This window comes from Notechis scutatus, chromosome 4 (genome assembly GCF_049901735.1).
Source record: "Notechis scutatus isolate UNSWTSFEM ecotype Mainland chromosome 4, rNotScu1.2, whole genome shotgun sequence".
NCBI classification, from domain to species: domain Eukaryota; kingdom Metazoa; phylum Chordata; class Lepidosauria; order Squamata; family Elapidae; genus Notechis; species Notechis scutatus.
Genome location: NC_142012.1, coordinates 120,439,375 through 120,460,086, shown reverse-complemented (window position 1 = coordinate 120,460,086; position 20,712 = coordinate 120,439,375). Strand labels below are relative to the sequence as shown.

Here is a 20,712-nt window from a genome sequence, read left to right as displayed (position 1 = left end):
CTCAAGCAGATGTCACTATCATTTCAAACAAATGGTTGTCTAATCTCTTCTTAAAACCTCCTGTAATGGAGCACCACAAATTCTGAAGGCAAGGCAAGTCATTCCACTGGTTAATTATTCTCACTGTCAGTTCTCCTTAGTTCTAGGTTGCTTTTCTCTTTGATTAATTTCCATCTATTATTTCTTGCCTTGCTTTCTGGTGCTTTGGAAAATAGGTAGAACCACCCCCTCCCCACTCTTCTTTATGGCGGCTGTTCAGACATTGGAACACTGATATCATGTTATCCCTAGTCCTTTACTTTTCATTAGACTAGACATACCCAATTCCTGCAACTGTTCTTCATGTTTTAGCCTCCAGCCCCTAGTCATCTTTGCTACTGTTGTCTTCACTATTTCCAGAATCTCAACATCTTTTTTATATCATGGCAACCAAAACTGGATGCATTTTTCCAAGTGTGGTCTTACTGAGGCATTATAAAGTGGTATTAACACTTCACATGATCTTGATTCTATTTCTGTATTAATGCAGCCTAGGACTGCATTGGCTTTTTTGACAGCTGGAGCACACTGCTGGCTCATATCTCAGGGATTATCCCACTATCACTCCAAGATCCTATTTCCAGGATCCAAGTGTCACCTATTCTATAACTGTGCATTTGTTTTTTCTTGTGTAGTTGTAGAACCATACATTTCTCACTATGAATTTCATTTTGTTAGAATTAGATGTAAAAGCACAGCTACCTTTGAGTCCAGCTACTCCCATGGCTCCCTTTTCACCTAAACAATAGAGACAAAAAAGATTTAAAGCAGAACAATACTGACAGTAACATTCCTCAGCTATAGTAGGATGAAGAGAAGAGTAAAGAAAGCCTACTGTTGGGTGAATTGGGCATTCCTTTTAATTGATAGATTATACATACAGGTAGTCCTCAATTTACAATCATTTGTTTAGTGATTGTTTGAAATTATAATAGCACTGAAAATCTATGACCAGTTTTCACATTTACAACGGTTGCAGCATCCCCAGGGTCACATTATCGAAATTCAGACACTTGGCAACTGGCGTGCATTTATGACGGTTGCAGTGTCCTGGGGTCATGTGACATTTTGCAATTTTCTGACAAGCAAAATCAATGGGGAACCAGATTCACCTAACAACCATGTTACTAACATAACAATTGCAGTGATTCACTTAAAGCCTATGGCAAGAAAGGTTGTAAAATGGGGCAAAACTCACTCAGTCTTGCTTAGCAAAGGGAAGTTTGGGCTCAGTTGTGGTCATTAGTCAAGGACTAATTGTAGTCTAAACCTTATTATTATATTAGTAATAAAATATTTTGGATGTACAGAATCCTTAGAATATACAAAATACGTTTATTACACAAGTTAATAAAGATTAGACTATGCCTAATCTATAAACTAGAAGGAATTGATAAACTTAATTTATCCAAACTGCAGTGGAAAGAGATATGTTAGAGCTTTTTAATTGGTCTCTTGCTTTTTCTTAATACTTTTATGCCAATTGATAATTATAAGGACTATTATGTATATTTAAACATTTGTGTTTTCTTGCTTGTTTCCATATGCCTCTGCCTTTTGTAATGTGCATTTTATACTCTAAATCTATATATATATATAAGCAAAATACCACTCACACATCATCACAAAATCTCCAGAACCATAAAACCTACAAACTTGAAATTTGGCACGTATGTTCCTCTTGGCTTTTGTTGCTCACTAACAAAGGATTTTTCAAAATGACCATCAGAGCATTAATATTTCCTATATTATTATTAACACGGTCTGATGCTCAGGAGTTCTATTCCCCCTCCCCACCTGAAAAGAAATCTGTTCCAAATGCAAAACACAAGCAGAGGAGAGGAGTTTCAGTTTTGAGCTAGTCTATAATATGAAAAGTCTTTTTTTTTTACTGATATAATCCATTTTGGAACTAAAGAGCAAAATAATGGACTCAGACATATACACAGATTTACATAATGTTAGGCATTATCTTTTTTAAAATTGCTCCATGCATGTATATAGTACAACTCAAATTCTTAAAGAAAAATTATTTTTATCCATCAAAATCCTTATATTCTTAATTTCATATTGAGTTATCACACCAATGCCCAATGCCTCCTTCAGATGATGTTTCAACAAAAGGCATGTATGTTCTGATGTCATTATGCAAATGATGCAAATTAACACTATATGTCATTTGTGTCCAAACTGACACCATTTACCTGTTGACAACAGGATCCTAATGAACATTTTTATGGCTTCCTCTCCATGCCTCTGTTCAATACTATGTAAAACATGCCCAACACATTGTGGTATTATATGTTTTTGGATTCCAGTCCTCAAACAGACATGTATGGTTTTTGAGTTGTACCTTTAGCACCTGGGGTACCTGCTTCACCTCTAAATCCTTGAATTCCTGAAGGACCTAGAGAAAGAACAAGAATAATTAGGAAGGTTAGGCAAGAGATAACTGAGAACATTTTTGAAGACCAGGAAATATGTAACATGGAGTTTTCAATTTTATTTTATTCAGATTTAACTACTTATAAGCCAACTAGATGATGCCTACTTGTAATATCTTGATTTGCTGCATTTTATAATGTGCATTTTATAATGTGCATCAAGAAGGCAGCAATACGCTCAGATTGAAAAAATATATTTTACCAGGAATGTTCTCGGCTATTGTATTTAATGTGTGGAAAAATCAATGGAGAAGAAACCTAAGTTGACATTAGATGTACTTGGAATAAAATGTTTCACCTGGTAGTGATAGTGATAGTATTCAAATTAATATTCTGCCCCAAGACTCTCAGTCCTAAAAAGGCACTACATCAAATAGGCTGAGCATATCCAATTACACTCCTCTATGATATCTTAATAGGAAGAGGCTCAGCATACCTGGATCTGATAATATACTGGATGGGAAATTTAAACTGAGTTTAAACTGAGAGGAAAAAATGTATCATAAGAGAAAAAGATGGATACACAAGAAGAAAGTAGGCTAGAAAGAGAGGAAAGGGTCACTCTGATTCTGGCACAAAGTTCTAATTATTGCTAATATGCAGCATTCAACATGTTGAAGTGGAAAGAATGTGGTCTTTGAAGGAAACATTTCCTAATTCTTACCTGTTTTATTTTTACTAGTTTTTTGCATCAGATTTATACTTACCTTTAGGACCTATAGAACCTGGGACACCTGGTGGACCTTGGACACCTGGTTCCCCAGCAGAACCTGCATAATAAATGCATTAGGTTACTTGGTGAAGTTTGCTTTCTTTGAATCCCGTAGCATAAAAATCCACAATTGTTATTTATAGCAATAATACATTGTTCATATACAATGAACTGAATTCATATGCACTGTTGGGAAGATGCTTCTCTTCTCCATTCCCTAAAAGGAATATTGTTTCCTTTCAGGAATGTTTATAGGGCACAGTTATAACAAACACTCAGGGGGCGCCTCTTAAAAGTGATCATTTACAGGAACCCAATGGGCAAAAATAGCTTCTGAGTCTTCTTTTTCAATTCTGTCTTACAATTCCTTAATTCTCAATGCAGGGACACATTTGAAAGTAACAAGAGCACTGTGGACAGATGAGGCAATGTTTGCCTTTTACAAAACAAAGTACCAGATGGCTTTCTTTTATTGTATCACATTACTCATTAGAAATGACGAAGAGTTGATTGGTATCCCATTACTTAGTATCTGACTAGAATACAGTTTTCATTTCCAGCCCTGCTTGTATTTCTGATTAATGAATATATAAAGAACAATAGGCAATATAATATTTTTAAAAGCCTCTCAGTCTCATCTCTTTTGGCCGAGAGAGATTCAGCCCTTGTGATTTTTATATCTTTTTGACAGATGACATGATTTTTATAGCCTTTGTGGTAAAAGCAATGCCTCCAGCTTTTTATTTTGTTTTGGTGAATGCTAAAATTATGGATGGATTAGTGTCATATCAAAGCCAATCTCATTGTACACATGTTGTACTCTGAAAATAAAGGTTGATTGATATGATATGCGACAAAGAAGTGAATTGGAATCATAGTCCTTGAAAAAACAATCTGGAATTCCTGTGAATATAAGTAAGAGTCAGCAAGCAGTTGCTCAAAAGTAATTTGGCTGCAATAAATCTTCTCTCACTGCACACATAGATATGTCTAAGAAAGCCTGCAGCCAGAGGTTCAAAAATCTCAGACTTTTGGTAATATCCAAGACAACTGGAAATCCCATTGCTTTCTCATTTACGTCCTCACCTCATTTCCAAGCAATGCAAGTTTGTAATGTTTGTAATGCAGAGGGAGGAATCTATATTTTTGATCAAGTGCTCATAGTCATTTAAATCTCCTCTTATGGTTTCTCTCTGTCTAAATCTGTCACCAGAAACAGAGGGGCATTCTTAGTAAACTTAAAATGGTGGGCACCTGCAGTGCTTGCTACTTGCTTGCTACAGACAGCCATGGTGGCAGTTTGATTTTCACCAGCTCAAAGTTGACTCAGCCTTCCATTCTTCCGAGGTAGCTTAAATGAGGACCCAGATTGTTGGGGGCAATATTCTGACTCTGGAAACTGCTTAGAGAGGGCTGTAAAAGCACTGTGAAACAGTATATAAATCATGGTGCTATTATATATTTCCCTTAAGATAAAGGGAAAGCATGGAAAAAATAAGTAGAGCCACAGCTACTGTTATGGTTAGCTGGAAGCAGGTGCGGACGACTGAGGAGAGCAAGGACTCAGATGAGGAGCCAGGACCATTAGGGCATGGACTACTGTCTTCAGAGATTGTGGGGGCTGGCAGCAGTGATGAGGAGGTTCCCGAGGAGCCTGTGCTAAGTGCGCTTGAGTACAGGATTGCTCGGAGGAAAGAGCAGTTACAATAGCATGGGCGACTCGGGAGTAAGGCTGCAAGGTAATGGCCCCTCCTTCAAAAAGATAAAAGCCAGCTTTGAAACTCACCTTCTTTGCAGAAGGCAAAGACAGTTTGAAACCCCAGCCTTGTGGACATTCCAGTATCCTGAGTTTGTATTTGAAGATTCTTATTTTGCAAATTATTTCTTGTCTGTTATCTTTTGGCAAGTCTTGCACGGTTTGGCAAGACTTGTGCTTATCACAGCTAATTATTTTGTAAAAGCATTACAAGGTTTCCGTTCTTTTTGAATTGTGTTTGATTTGTTGGAAAAGGGCTTGTTAGAACAGCTACCCATACAAAGGAAGGGCTTCACCAATGAATACAATAGTATTGCTGGGGCTTTGGAACTATAGTTGAGCCTCTCCAAGAAGAAGGATTAAATATTTCTCAAAATCTTTTGCAACGCAGAACAGATATCTCAACAGGCATCGTGGACGGCTAGAGTGGAAGAATTTCTGAAGACAGAATGCATGAAAGTCATAGATATAATATGTTCACAATCTTGGAAATTCTTCCAAATTATACTTTTTAAGTTATTTGAGGAAGGAGGAAAAAAAAATCTTACCTTTGTCACCTTTCTCTCCAAATCCAGGAGAACCAGGTTCCCCACGGAGGCCTGGAGGCCCATCTCGCCCTCTTGGCCCTATGGGGCCTTCCAGGCCAGTTTCACCTGTAAAGAATCGATTATTCAGTATATAGGTCCATCACAGTTTATGTTTTATCCAATACTTCTTCTCCTGGACTATAATTGTTATTACAGAAAATTATATATATTGTAATGACAAAATGGACCCCGTATAAGGTCCAAAATAAATAAATATTTTGCTTACCCATGCTGCCTTTTAGTCCCCTTGGTCCTTCTGGCCCAGAGTGACCTATTAAGACAAGAACACATTAGACAGAAAATGCATGTTCACAAAATGATCTGTGTCATTATTTATGCTCAGCTACAAAGAATTGTAGGAAAAAACATAAATTACGTATATCTCATTTAAGTTAATTTTAAATTAAAATTCAATTTAAACTTTACCTTAAAATTTTGATTTTTGGCATAATAATCAAATGAATCACAAAAGGAATAATCCTTTGAATGACTCTGTCATTAGCTTAAAAATAATTTATAAATTCTTGTAATTGATGTTGGACTAAAGCCCTAATTTCTTAAAAAGCACAACTATTCCTAACATTGGCACTACTATTTTAAGACTATCACAATTTTCTATGTTTCATTTCTGACCTTTGAAATCCATATTATCTACAGAAATTTTAAAAGAACATTTTAAAGTTACATTTTTAAAATAGATTGCATTAATTTCAGTGCAGGAAAAAGCACTTTTCCAATCTGGTAATTTGCTGTTGCATGTGGATTCCAGAAGCTATGAAAGCTTGATTTCAGGATGTTATGACTATGGAAATAAAAAGTGTCCTGTAAGATCAAAATGTGACTTTTTAATAATTCAAATGCCATTTTTTTATATAAAGGGAACTCAGGGATAACTGATCAGTTAGCTACTTTTCTCTTTAAATCAAGAATGAAGTATTGAATTCTTGGGTGAACATAGCAACACCACTGACACTGACATTCACAGTACAGTGCAGTTCAAGAAGTTGGGCTACAAGAAATTGGGCTATTGTTTCTAAGTTCCACCTACCTGGTGGGCCAGGAAGTCCTGGGATTCCTATGGAAACAAACAAACAAAAAGTGATGAATAAGTAACATAATTTGCCAACAGCAATTTTCTGGTCTTTTGAGTTCCACATTATGTCAGTAACACTTGCCTAGTGCAGAAGGCAAAGGAGATTTGAATGCCTTCACACCCAATAGAAATGATAAACTTGGATTAACTCTGTTTCTGCACTATTCAACAAATATCTAGTTTCAAGGCTCTTAACAAATCAAAATCCCGTTTGTAGCAAATAAAATAAACAATGCTTTTCCTGGAATGTTCCTGTTTAGCCATCTTGACTTCTAAAAAAAATGTAAAAGTCTTTTTTCTAGATTTTTCAAGGTACACCGTTAAACTCTTCATATAAAATCAGCACTGTTTGACCTGACAGGAGCTGTACTCAACTTTTCTTTTTTACCAACTATTATTTAGTATCAATTGTTGAATAAGTCATGTTTAGATTGCTGATTTTTAAGAATATGTGGCTAACTATGTTTTCCTAATCTAGCAATTCCTGATAGCCATTGATGATCTACTGTGGATACATATAAATGCAGTACATATCTGCTGAATGAAAAGTTATGCCTATATTGCTTTCACAGGGCAAAGCTACTGGAAAATTTAGAATTTACCTTGTGGTCCTTGGATGCCAATATCCCCTAGGGAAGAATATGGGAGAAAAAAATATTAAATATAAATAAATATTGTAGAGGGATTATATTCAGACTTCCCTTATTTTGTTTACCTTTCTCTAATTCCTACTATACTTAGAATATATTTGAGAAAGACAGAAATATTGCTGGCTTTATATCAATTAGCCTCAGATGGTTTATTTTTTGAGACATTGCTCCATATATTTCATAGGAAAAAACACAAATTCTAAGGATTCACTTAATTTTAAATAAAATGCATTCCCAAACTACAAATTCAAATGTGTCTGACTATTAGTGCTTTCTCCTAGAGAAACACAAAGTATGTATCTTCCCATAGACTCATGGTAATTTTTTAATACTAAAAACAGAACTAAAAGCCCCCTTTCAATCATATTGAATACAAATGAACAATAAAGGATATTCTTATTCAAATATTGAAACAAATCTAGCAAATTGCTACCTTTTGGTCCTGGTTCTCCTCGGAACTGACCTACATAGGAATATGGAATGACAGTCAGATGCTAGTACAAAGGGTGCAAAACTATTTCTGATTTATTACTGATACGGTAAGATAAATGAATGGAATATGTGTGGCTTAGAAAGTATGTTATATAAAATCTTCTTAGAAGGCATTGCTAGCCCTCTAACATTGTGTATTACTTACTTAATATGGCACTATCCACCATGATTTTCTCCAAAATGTTTAAGAAAACATTCTTAAAATGGCATAAGCTAATCTGGCACCTTGAAAGGAAGCAGGCTACAGAAATACAAGATGCAAGTCCTTCCAAGTACGTCTCCAATTACCTGTGTTAAACTAGGACAGACTAATCAACACTAGTGCTTGGCAGCTGACCAATGATCTGGTTGATGAACCCATTAAAAAAGACCCTGCTGACTTTTTACAAAGGACTGAAGACCTAGATGTGCTCCAGTACATGGGGGTCAGGAACTTAAATGATCCATGAAATAAGATGTTATTGTATTGTTTATTGTTTGTTCTTAACTATTGCAGAATTGTTTTGTTGATATTGTTTTTTGAATTGGTTTTAATGTGTTAACCACTCAGAGATGTATCTGTGAGATGTACAATCATATAAATTGATCTAATTTTTAAAAAGTGGCTATGGAATCTGGATTCTGTTCCTCTTCATTTTGAAAGAGGCTTGAAGGCCAGAAGAACAAAAAAATAATAATCAAGAACTGGGTGGATAGAAATAGTCCTACATGAAACCAGCAGAACCAATTGGAGCCACAGGGCTACCTGCTCTATTAGTTACCTGCTCCATTTAGATGTCTATGGAGATTCTCAGTTATCCAGGTAATGTTGTCCCAAGGTGCTTTTTCATTAGTATCAACAATGCCTGCATATGCAGCATTTGGAAGTGGGACAAGATGGAAAAGTGGAGTACCTAAAACCATCCTCAGATTGCCTTGGCTATGGACAGGGAGTGGCATGCAGACATCTCCTTTGCAAATAGTGGATCATTCTTGTAGCAGGCTATGGAGGTTGTGTGGAACTGGAATTGGAAGGACTAAACAAAAACAATGGATTGGAACAGCAAAGATATGGTACCTCTAAATATTATAAGGCCCCCAGATATCAGAGGTCCTTTCAAAGGGATACAAAATTGTAATGTAACAGTGTCCTTAGGAAGATAGGCCTCAAAACTTACGTAATCCAAATTGGTGCAGTTGTTCTCATCATATAATTCTTAGAAAAGATAACTAACAGCTAAAGAATTAAATAACTTTTCTGGCAAATACATCATTTTATGTCCTAACCAATATGATTTTTGTACGTTTCTCACCTTGTTTCATCTCCATACTTATTAACGATCTCAGATAATTCCGCTGATCATGTTCATTCATATTGCTGAATATGCCTCCCTCGCTGACTAACTTTTCTGAATAACTGCCAATTCCTTGCCGGTACTCAATTGGTGATTCAAGGCTGTCCACTCGGGATTTCAACTTCCGTACTTCCTCCGCTGAAATTTTAAAGTAAAATAAAGAATTAAGTTGTCCTTATACCTGTAGTTTCATGCATGCTTTTCAAGAAGTAATTATTGCACAGAAAATAACTGTGAATTGAAAGAAAATTCAAGGCACTACTTTTAGTGATCCTCTTTTAAAAATGGAAACAATTATTTTTGTTCAAAATCTGGTTCACACATTACACAAAATTATAATGAGTTTGCTTTGCTCTGCTTTTGGATTAGCATCCTGTATAAATGCAGCCACTGCTGTATACAGTACAATCATGGATCTTATCTTATGTGAAACCCAGGCCATTATAGGAAGTTTAACAAAATATGGTTAAAATAAATTCTGACTTAATATTATATACCCTTATTTTCTAGGATCAATCATTTGAAGAGATCTTGAACTTTTTGCTTGTCCCATTCAATGATATCTTACCCAAAGCAATAAGTCCAAAAAGGAGACCAAGAAGAAGCAGCCAGGCCAGCAGCAACCCAAGAAGCCACATCCACCACTTGCAACATGAGCTACAGGGGCACCAGGCTGGACAACCCCCGGCCCCTCCACATCCGTTATCACCTCTGCCTTCTGTAGAGAAGGATAATAAAAAACAAGTTAGTCCCTGGAAAATGAGATTACAAACATTAAGTTATTTTTGAGTCTTATTCAGAATTCTAAACTCAATATTACAAGTATTCACTTCATAGTTAAAGAACCTGCACTGAGAACCAATCTTCAGTTTTTGAGAAATATTGGGCTTTAATTGATACAAACAGCAAATACATACACACACAAAAAAAATAATAATATGCAAGTACATATACAGAGATATACCATACATAGAACTGTGTTATTGATTTTAGTTTCTAAAAACTCTATAAAGAAATATTTGTAGCATGAAGTAACATTTCATTATTGATGCAGCTATGGCACATATTACACTCTCAAAGGTGTATTCTTTTTTCTTTTAAGTTTGACAACGGTTTAACTATGAAACATATTTTGAGCTTCAGACACAAGTATCAAAATGACAAATGTCCTACTGTGTCACAACTGTTCAACACAACCAGTTCCAGTCAGAAAATCTCTGGGAAAGATTATGATTGTACAATTATAATCCCCCAAAGAACAGAATATTCCTAAAAGTCATTTATTTTATTATTAAATTTAGTTGGCACAGAATAAAGTAAATGTGCTTTGGATTTTCTAAACCCTGCATATGTGGTGTAAAGGGTCACATTAAAAAAGTATGTTAGCATTTGGCTATAGAAAAAATACGCCCCCACACACATACTGAATAGCCTCCAATTTTAAATAAATATTTTTCCATAAAAATATATGAATCTATTATTAACTGTCAATTAACTATTAACTGCACTACATTAATCAAGAACTAATGGATATGGGTGTTCACCTGCAACAGTGGTTTTGTCTTTTGTGGAAACAGATTTAAGGCCACCTGTAACAAAAAGAACGTAAAGGTAATATTCTTCCCGCACAGAGCTATGTTATTTGTTATAAATAGAGTTTAATCCACAGTAGTAGTTCAGTGGTCAGAGAACGGGGACATGATTTTGAAGAATTAATGTAAACCATATTGAAATTATAAATTAAGATTTGTTTTTCAAAACCCTAAAAAAATGGAGTAGAAATACTGCACAGATAGGAAACAAATTTCATTCAATAGTTTGACAAGGGAATGATTTACTCTGAAGCCTTTTTCTCACCTAAAAAGGAGAAATATTTGCTATATCCTAATAGTTTCATATGCATGCTATTTTTCTGTTTAATGTTTAGGACAATAGATGAATGAATGCAGAGGACCCCTTTTTTTCTATATCAAACAGTTGACCAGGAATTCTTGGTGCATATCTGGTAATAGTCAAGTGTAGTTCTGGTGAATTGTATGGACAAATGCTCACCAGCTTGACTTCTCCCTGTTGATGATCCATAGCTATTCCAAGGATCAGTGATCTCTTTGAAGTTGCTCATCTGCTTTATTGTTCTCTTTCCCTTCTTCTATTATCTTCAACTTTGTCAAGAATAATTGTTTTTTCTAGTTCATCATCCATTTGCATCACATGACCAAAGTATACTAGTTTTTGTGTCCCAATTATCACTTCAAGGAAATACTTGGTGTTTTTTTTTTATCAGTTAGTACCAATTGATCGTTTTTATAGTTCATGTTAACCCTAGCAAATATCTCCAAATTCATAATTCCATGGTGTCTATTTTGCTTCTCACTCTTTCTCTTTGTCCAGCTCTCACATTTTTGTCACTAGAATAATCATTGTTTGAATTAGCCTGATCATCATTATCATACTATATTTGTGTGAGCTGTATTTTTATTCTACTCTTAATTAGTCAAATCAAGACAGAGAATCAATGACGTACCATTTGTTTCTGATTTCAGATAGGAATCTCCAGCATAAGAAGAGATAGCCTGTTTGTCTTTTTGTAAAGTGTCTTCTGAATAATAACCTGTAGTGGGCCCAAATAAATCATATTTAGAGTAATTATGAAATGGCTTAATACCAGTTTATCTCCAAATTTAAAAAAAAAAACACAAAAAATATCCTCTAAGTCTTATTGATTTTTGTAACCAAGAATTTTTAGAATGTTTGTGGAGGATGAGAGCCTTAACCTTGTGTAAGTGTACAGTATTTGTTAAACCCTTTCCAAACCTTGATGAACTCCCCAAATTAATCTAATATTTTACTTAAGGATCAAATCCCCTCCCCTCAGAACCTATTCTAAACCTCCTTATAAAAAGGATATAAAAAAATGAGCCCTGTGGAACATCATAAACCTTGTCCAGCAGGATAGAAGATTATAGTCAAATAAAGGTTGAAAAAGATATCCACCCCTGGCTTGGAATATGGTGTGAGTTAGAGCCTTAATGAGTTATTTTCATTAATATCACCATGGCATTGACATATTAATCCAGTATTGATTAAACAAGGTCATCAATTCTTATGACTTTAGGGAGTAAATGTGGTATGCTGGGGGAATCTAAAAAGTAATGAGGTAGCAACTACAGAACTTAATGCAGCAGCTATTATCTATCATATATATGCATAGTTGTTAGAGTGGTATAGTAATATGAGATATTAGCCTGAAGGTTTATTCCCACAAACACTTCAGTAAACAATAACCCCAGATTTTTTTTTAAGTCATTGGAGCTTTCAGCCCATGAGAAACCAGTCACATTGAAATTCAGGCTCAATAGTTTAAATTTCCTGTGAGTTATTTGGGATTGTGATCCACTTCCTCCCTTTCTCCAGTCATATCCCAGCCAGTATCCTTTAACAAACATTCAAGACAGTCTGTCTGGAAGATAGCCATTTCCTTGTTCATTCACCCGCCTAAGTAAGTTTGATGTTTCTTCTCCTCTAAGAATATTTTTTGCTCATTGGCCAGAAAAAAAGGCAACTGCCAGTCAAAATCATCTCATTTGAACAACATAAAATGTAGTCAATTTTTTTTTGTTCTCTTTAAATCTATTAAGCTACAATAATTTACCTCACTATATAGGTATACCAAAAGAGGACTCTATGGGACTTGAGTTAAAGACACTGAGCTTGTCAGCTAAAAAGCCGATTGCTCAGGTTCAACTCCCGAGTGCCTTGTGATGGAGTGAGCTCCTGTTACTTGCCCCAGCTCCTGTCTACCTAGCAGTGTGAAAACATTCAAATGTGAATACATAAATAGGTACCACTTCAGTGGGAAAGTAACACTATCCTGGGCCTTGGCATATAGTCATGCCACATGACCACAGAAGTCTTTGGACAATGCTGGTTCTTCGACTAAGAAATAGAAATAAGCATCAAACCTAGAATCAAACATAACTGGACAGAGGAAAACTTTACCTTTATAAGTATACCAAAAATAGTATTTGCTTTTATGTTTTTATAATTATACTTTGCAGCTTACTAACTTTCTCCTCTGTCTTCTTGTTTTTATCCTTTAATGAACATTTATTTTTAATTGAAGTGACATGCATTTCTTTATAGCCAGGAGTGGCATTCAAATTTCTTAACAACCAGTTCTGTGGGCATGGCCTAATTTGTGGGTGTGGCTTGGTGGTCATGTGACTGGCTGGGCGTGGCTTGCTGACTGGCATGGCTAGTGGTCATGTGATGTGGTGGGCATGGCCAGGTGGTATATGACTGGGGTGGGCGTAGCTAGGTGGCCATGTTACTGGCAACCAAACATAAGTGGTCCTTGCTTAACGGCCAATTGCTTAGCAAGTGTTCTAATTTATGACTGACCTCCCCAGAGCTACTTGACCTGTTTTTGGTGTTTTGACAGCCATACGTACACACACACACACACACTTATGATCAGTTACAACATCCCACACAGTCCTGTGACTGAGGTTTTCTATGTTTTTTGCCAGTTTCCAACAATTCCTCCTGGTTTCTGGTTAAAAATGCCTATTGGGGAAAATGGACTTTTTTAACAACCAGCTTAATGACCACAAGGTTCATTTACGATCATGGTGTTTGCCTAACCCAAGGGTCTGCAACTTTACATACTCAAAGAGCCATTTTTCTATTTTCTTTTTAAAAGGTATCTCTGTCTCTTTTTCTTTCTTCTTTCTTTCTTTCTTTCTTTCTTTCTTTCTTTCTTTCTTTCTTTCTTTCTTTCTTTCTTTCTTTCTTTCTTTCTCCCTCTCTCTTTCTCATCTCTCTCTCTGTGTGTGTCTTTCTCCCTCTCTGTTTTTCATTTCTCTTTCTCTCTCTCATCTATAACTGCTAAGATTGGAAGCTGTATTTTTATAATCCTATTTCTTTGAAGTTTTTTTTCACACACATTTGTGTATATGTATCCAATACTTTCTTCCTTTCCACTATGTATTCAAAATGGGCAATGATTTTGTGTGTGTGTGTGTGTGTAGCATGTGTATATGGGTGTTATGTATGTGTATGGATATGTATATATATATCACTTTTAATGTGTGCCAGTGTACTTACAGTAAAAAAATAACAATAAAAGTTATCTTATCCTATCTTCCTTCCTTCTTTCCTTCCCAACCCCATTCCTCCCCACACCCCATTTTGTGTTGCCTTCCCAGCCAAGTACAGATCTGATCCTGTTTAGCTTTCTAAAATCAGCCTACTGAAATAAATACCAAACTAAACTGCCCAATAATTTACCTACCATCACTATTTTGCACCTGATTTCAATGTAAACAGCCAATCTGTAGTATTACTAAATTTTGCTAGGCATCTGCTGCATGTTATTCTCTCTTCCTTGATAATCTAGTCAAGAGGTCCCCAAAATTGGCAACTTTAAGACTGGTGGACTTCAACTCCCAGAATTCTACAGACAGCTATGTCCACAAGTCTTAAAGTTGTCAAGTTTGGAGACCCCTGACATAGATCAACATGTACATGAAGTACATACAAAACACTTCCACACCATACAAATGGGTTACAAAGACAAAATGATGAAAAATGGGACACACTGATTACAGCATAGACAAAAAAAATCATATATAATTATTGGGTAGGGAATGATAGCAAAAAAGTAACATAAACCACTCATGGTTAGAACTTGTTTGCTTGAGTCCCAACACTTTAGGATTGTGCAGTCCATTGGCAGCCGTGCAAAGCCATCCAGTCCCTTAGAATTATCCATTCACTCTAGACACACATACACACATGCCCCTTATCCTTGCATGAAAGCGTCGAGCTCCAAGGGAAGTTCACCTTTCGTGCCCCAGGTAAACTGAAAGCCCTGCAGGGGGTGGGGGATGCAGCAGCAGAGAGGCGGCGATGGCGATTCCGGCGGTGTAGGGGCTTCCGGGATCGTTTCCCACCCCCCTGCCATCCATGCGATTGCACACATGCTGCATCAGGGCTTCCAGGCTCTTCTCCCCCCCATCCATAGCCGCTGTCAGCTGTCCTGGAGTTGATTAAGGGGCGCCTTGCTGACACGAGGCTGGGGAGGCCGGGGAGAGAACGTTCTCTTCTCTCCTCTCGCTGGCAAGCATGGCCCCAGCCCTGCGGCGGCTTTTCCGTGGCCAGCAGGGGCAGGAGAACTCTCTCTCCTCTCCCTGACAAGCACGGCTCCAGCCCTGTGGCAGCTTTTCTGTGGCCAGCGGGGGCAGGAGAACGCTCTCTCCTCTCCCTGGCAAGCATGGCCCCAGCCCCACGGCAGCTTTTCCATGGCCAGCGGGGGAAGGAGAATGCTCTCTCCTCTCCCTGGCAAGCACGGCCCCAGCCCAGGCAAGCCCGGGGATGGGGTGGGGTGTTTGGAGACAGCGCAGCAGCCTAGGCTGGCCCAGGTCGGGTATTGACTCGACCGGGGCTTGCTTGTAGGCTCACTCACCCAGGGAGATCAGGGCCATGGTGGAAAGCAGGCAACAATGGCAGGCAAAGGCAGGTTAGCAATGGCGGGCAAGATGAGGAATAACTGGGCGGGGTGGGGAGTGGGCAGGCAGGAAGGGGCGGGGCCAACCATTGGCACGATTTACCGGTTCTCCGAACTGCTCAGACTCATAACATCCGGTTCTATAGAACCAGTCCGAACTGGTAGAAACCCACCCCTGTTTATAGCGTTACAAGAATATGTTCTCTAATATGTAGAGATATCTCAGAAACACTGACTGGAAAAAGAATGGTTGCTATTGTCTGTGATTCAGTGTATCATGCAAAAACAAAAGAATACTTACTTCACATCAGAAGGAATTGTGTCATTTTCCCTGACATTGCGAGATGATATAAAACCAGATTGGAGGGAAACAGATCCCATATAAGTAGTGTACCTTCTGAACTGATATCAAATCAAAATGTGGCCCCAAGAATGGGAAGAAAACTGACCTCCACTGAGCCCAGTGCCTGATGCACTAAAAACTTTTCCGCTGTCCTTGGACATGATCAACAGTTCCATCTCTTTCTTGGGGGTTACGTTATCTTTTTCTATGAGCAGAAATTTGCAATCTTTGCGTAAGATGTCATCACTCTGAGAGTTTGTGGCTGTGGCAGCTGAATGTCAGAAAAGACAGGAGAAAACAATCATATATATATTGGACAATATATAACAATCATATAAATATATAGATAAAGTAGGATATTATCCTACTTTGGTGAAACTGCTTTCAAAAACAGATTGATAATTATGTGCCATCAACTTGGTGTTGACTCTTAGTGACCACATATTCTGCACTTTTTAATTATTAATTTAAAATTTCCACTTGGATATAGACTATAATTACTCTGGGTCTAATAATATCTTAGTAGTGTAATTGCAGGTAACACTTAGCTCACTTTTTTTGTGATCCTTGCATGGCAAGCAGGACACACACCAAAACTGTAACATATAACCCAAGGAAACTAAAAATCCCACAAAATATTTCCCACAAAGCCCAGACAAAAGACAAGGATCTATCCATATTCATAATCTTGTTCCCAAACATTGTGGCCTTGGTGCAAGTCAAGAGGATGGACAGCATATAATTGCCCATCTCTATATTAAAGGCATAGGAATACAGTTGAAAAAACAGCAGAAAAGGAGATGGAAACCCAAATTTAAAACATGAAAAAAGAAAAGTAAAGCCTATGTATAGCTATGCATTGTGCATATTGCAAATTTCAGAAACATAATTCTAAATATCTATGCAGATATGTTATGGCATTCATTAAGGAAATCTTTTATCAACAACTGTGATAAGGCAGTGAAAGCAGCAGCAGAATGTCAAAGGTTAGATACATCTTCTGTAGTAAACATATTAAAAGTATTACTACTAAAAGTAGTTAAACTATTGCAAATCTTGGTTCTTTGCATAAGAGATCCCTTAATATAAGAGATATCTTTGTAATGCAGCTGAAAAACCTAACAGAACAGAAACTAGCTCTCTGCTTGATTTATGCAGCAAGAGAACATAGAAAGCTTCTCCAAACACTGTCTAACAGAGTGTATAGACTTGCCATGAGGCAGCATGGTATCAATCAAAGAAAAACTGCTGCAAAATAAAGTAACCTTTTCAATGTTTGCTTTTATTTCCTTTTTCTAAAGGCAGCAGCTTCCTCTAGTGGACATCTCATTTACAATATCTCCTGGTAAGTTTACGGTGTTTGCAACGTAAGCCTTGCTGGGTCAGACCAAAGCCTTTGCTAATCTGCATTTTGTTTCTCATGTTGGCCTAACAGATTCACTGGAAAGAGGTGAAGACATACCCTTTCTTCTATTGTTCCCCTCCCTCTCCAAGTATTTGCAGACAAGCTACCCAAGCTCTGATAGAATGTTGAATCTTTATGACTAAAAGATTTTGATCAACTAATCCTCCAGTCCCACTTTAAAGCCACGTCTTGTGTCCCCATGTCTTGTGGAGTGATTTCACTATATATGAATTTCTTCATTAAGCAGGTGGTTTCAAACAAAAGTAGGGCTAACACAGCACTGTGATTTATTATAATGATAGCACTAAGTTATCACATCACATCAAGGGGAAAAAAAGCCCTTGTTTATAGATCTCTGTGGCTAGACTTACTCAAATTATAAATCAAATTGAAATATTGTCCATTATTTTAAGATTTAACATTTAATATAAACCAGTATAAAGCACAGATAGCTTAAGAAATGCGCAGTGCTATCAGAAGATATATTTTCGAGTAGGTATCACATTTGGGCTTTTCTAGATGCTACATTAGTTAAACCATATAAAGTCTTCTCTCCAAGATTACTGTTTAGGGGGAATTGGAACCTTCCTAAGGGAAAAATGCTATTATGATGTTATTGCTTTTTGCAAAATTTGTTAATTTCACATACTGGTTTGTACAGTACCTACAATACAGTGAAGCAGAAACCAGATACATTCCTTATACTTTCTTCAAGGCTCCCTTTCTACAGATTAAGCACAGGCCATCCCTAATTTTGAGCAAAATCCTGCCTTTCCCACCATGCCTTGTTGGCCATAGCAGCAAACCTAACCCAGCCTTATTTCATATTTGGATGAAGTCTTGTCTGAAACAGCAACTTTTCTAATATCAGTAAGTCTGAAGATTTAAACATACAGAGAAAAAATGTTTTTTAAAATAGGTATACATTTGATTAAAACCCACAAGTACCAGCACAGCACAGAAAAATTGAAAATCCATCCAGGGAAAGTCTATGAAGATTCTCAATCATCCAGGCCCCAAAGGTGCTTTTCCAAAAGTCAACTGGACTTTCTTAGGTTTCTTTTTCTTTGAAAATGTTTCTCTTCTCATTCAAGAAGCTTCTTCGGTTCTTTTTCAGTTCAGAACCAAAGAACCCTTTTGAATGAGAAGCGATACAGCAAAATAAACCAAGAACATCCAATTGCCTTTTTTGGACATCCAGGAAAAGGAGACTGGCAGCAAGCGCTGCTTTGCTGGATAGCAGGCCGGGCAGTAGGCACAAATCCTTATCCCCATCATGTACTCCAGAGCAAGGGAGTACATTCTGGGAGTTGAAGTCCATCCGTCTTAAAGTGGCCAAGGCTGGAGACCCCTGCTCCAGAGATACCACAAAAAGGGCCATTGCTCAGTCTCCTTTGCTGTTCCATGTGAAAGGGAGGAAGACTCACCAGTTGTAGATGATGTGGACACACCTGTACTAGTCACACCAGTGCTTTGCACTGCATTTTTCTTTGTTCCATATGCTGCTGAAAAAGAGAAAGAGTGAGCGATAAAGACAAAATTCTAGATTTCCAGAGCCCAAGGAAAAGATCTTAACTATGTAGGCATTTCCCCAGCTTTTGGAACACTAAAATCATAGGAGAGAACAGCATCTTAAAAAAAGTTAAAGTAGTGACTATTAATGATTATGATTCTCTATTCAGCAAAAAGAACTGGTGGTTGTTGCACTTTAAAGAGTTAAAGTATTATTTAAGATCTTTGGTGTCTTAAAAATTAAAACTTTCAGTACAGCAAAAATACATTTTCAAATGTATAAAATGTTACATTAAGTTACAATAATAACATTATGTACCATTATGTATAACAGTACATACATCATGTGTTGCACATCATAACATTATGTACTATTCACTGTACATGTACATAGCAAAATGGAGAGAAGTGAAACACGGAAATTAAAGAAAAATTATTATTATGCTTGTAACTTTCCTCCTGACATCAGTGCTTATAATATCAATTTCCATTTCCCACCAGCTTTGATCTCAATGGCCATCGCAGTTTGAAAATAGACAGACTTCTTGTCCTAAACCAGATCTTAGTTTACTCAAGAGTGAAAATGCTTTGTCTTATTACCAATAACCCATTGAGGATCATTTTGAATATATTTGCACTTCATTGCCATTTTCCCTTTAATCTTAGGCACCTATTGGCCCCTGGCAAATGAGAATGAAATGCCATACATTTAACACAGTGAGCTCTAATTCTTAGTGCATGCCACAGTCAAACTTGTTCTTTTTTAATGGACCACAGTGGTCTTTGTCATCAGGACTTTCACAACAAACTGAGATGATGTCAAAATTGCAACAGAATGATGACATGTAGGGTGATATTATCTCATTCTTTTACCAGGAAGCATTGCAACTTTTATGTCAAGTAGTCAACAATGATACTTAAAAGATATTATGGTAGGTTGATATAACATAAATGTTTGTGCCTGGGATGTATATACTTTTATTGCTGCAGGGCTGGGATAGAGGATCTTACAGTAAATGATTTAATATTTATGATATACCCATGTCTCTTTTGTTTACCACTGAAAATTCAGTGTGGGGATTAAAATGATGGTTTAACACTGAATTTCAGTGCTGTGGTCTATGAAGGCTTTGAAGGCCACAAATGTAGCCCATTTATCCACTACATTTGAAGGTTTCACACAGAAGATTGCCCCAGTCAAAACTAAAAGGATTTAATCTTTTGCTTTAATATACAGAATATATTATTTATTTCTGATCTATATCCCCACACCCAACTATTCTTTATCCAGTTATAAGTGATCTACTGAGATTAGTAGATATGTAAGCTGGCAAAACAATAGATTTATTTGAGATACATTATGGAGATCTACATATGCTATAGTATTTTGAAATGAGCAAAAGGAAATAATTTTTCAATATAGTTCTATTGTTTCTAAGGCAAATGAATGTTAGCAAAAATGCTTTGAATTCCAGATGTTTTCAACAAGTGTTGTTACCTGTGGAAGCTGTGGTTGTAGTACTGGTGACCCCAAGTGTGTTTGGAGCCAGGTTGTTTTGAACACCATATACTGCAAAAAAAATAATTGAGGGTCATATAAAAGCATATTTAAAATTTATTTAAAATTTATTTAAAATTGATATATAGCCATAGGGAGTAACTTTTTGTATGGATGGCCTGAAATTAATCATCTACAACTATGGAATTATAGCTGGTTAACAGACCTGCTTACATATATTTTCTTTTTTTGTCTCATGTTGGAACCAACTTTTATCAGAAGGAAATATCCTGGCAATTATCTTTGAAATTTAACATTAAAGGTGGAAAGAAACGGCTT

At 36.8% G+C, this 20,712-nt stretch overlaps 1 protein-coding gene across 9 annotated transcripts in view; it reads right to left on the bottom strand.

Annotated features, from left to right (window-relative positions):
* Positions 1 to 20,712, bottom strand: part of COL17A1 (collagen type XVII alpha 1 chain) — a 76,476-nt gene that overhangs the window by 40,909 nt on the left and 14,855 nt on the right. For 3 of the 9 annotated variants that reach the window (XM_087964597.1, XM_087964598.1, XM_087964600.1), the window contains 15 exons: positions 20,374 to 20,445; positions 18,791 to 18,865; positions 16,065 to 16,229; positions 11,632 to 11,718; positions 10,652 to 10,696; positions 9,676 to 9,825; positions 9,066 to 9,245; positions 7,715 to 7,744; positions 7,234 to 7,260; positions 6,587 to 6,613; positions 5,765 to 5,809; positions 5,500 to 5,604; positions 3,191 to 3,253; positions 2,393 to 2,437; positions 742 to 777 (listed from right to left, as the gene is read on the bottom strand). In XM_087964597.1, the coding sequence (XP_087820723.1) occupies positions 742 to 777; positions 2,393 to 2,437; positions 3,191 to 3,253; positions 5,500 to 5,604; positions 5,765 to 5,809; positions 6,587 to 6,613; positions 7,234 to 7,260; positions 7,715 to 7,744; positions 9,066 to 9,245; positions 9,676 to 9,825; positions 10,652 to 10,696; positions 11,632 to 11,718; positions 16,065 to 16,229; positions 18,791 to 18,865; positions 20,374 to 20,445 (1,152 nt within the window). Of the gene's footprint in view, positions 1 to 741; positions 778 to 2,392; positions 2,447 to 3,190; positions 3,254 to 5,499; positions 5,605 to 5,764; positions 5,810 to 6,586; positions 6,614 to 7,233; positions 7,261 to 7,714; positions 7,745 to 9,065; positions 9,246 to 9,675; positions 9,826 to 10,651; positions 10,697 to 11,631; positions 11,719 to 16,064; positions 16,230 to 18,790; positions 18,869 to 20,373; positions 20,446 to 20,712 lie in introns of all 9 variants that reach the window. The other 6 variants (XM_026690366.2, XM_026691042.2, XM_026692366.2 and 3 more) reach the window with 3 other exon arrangements.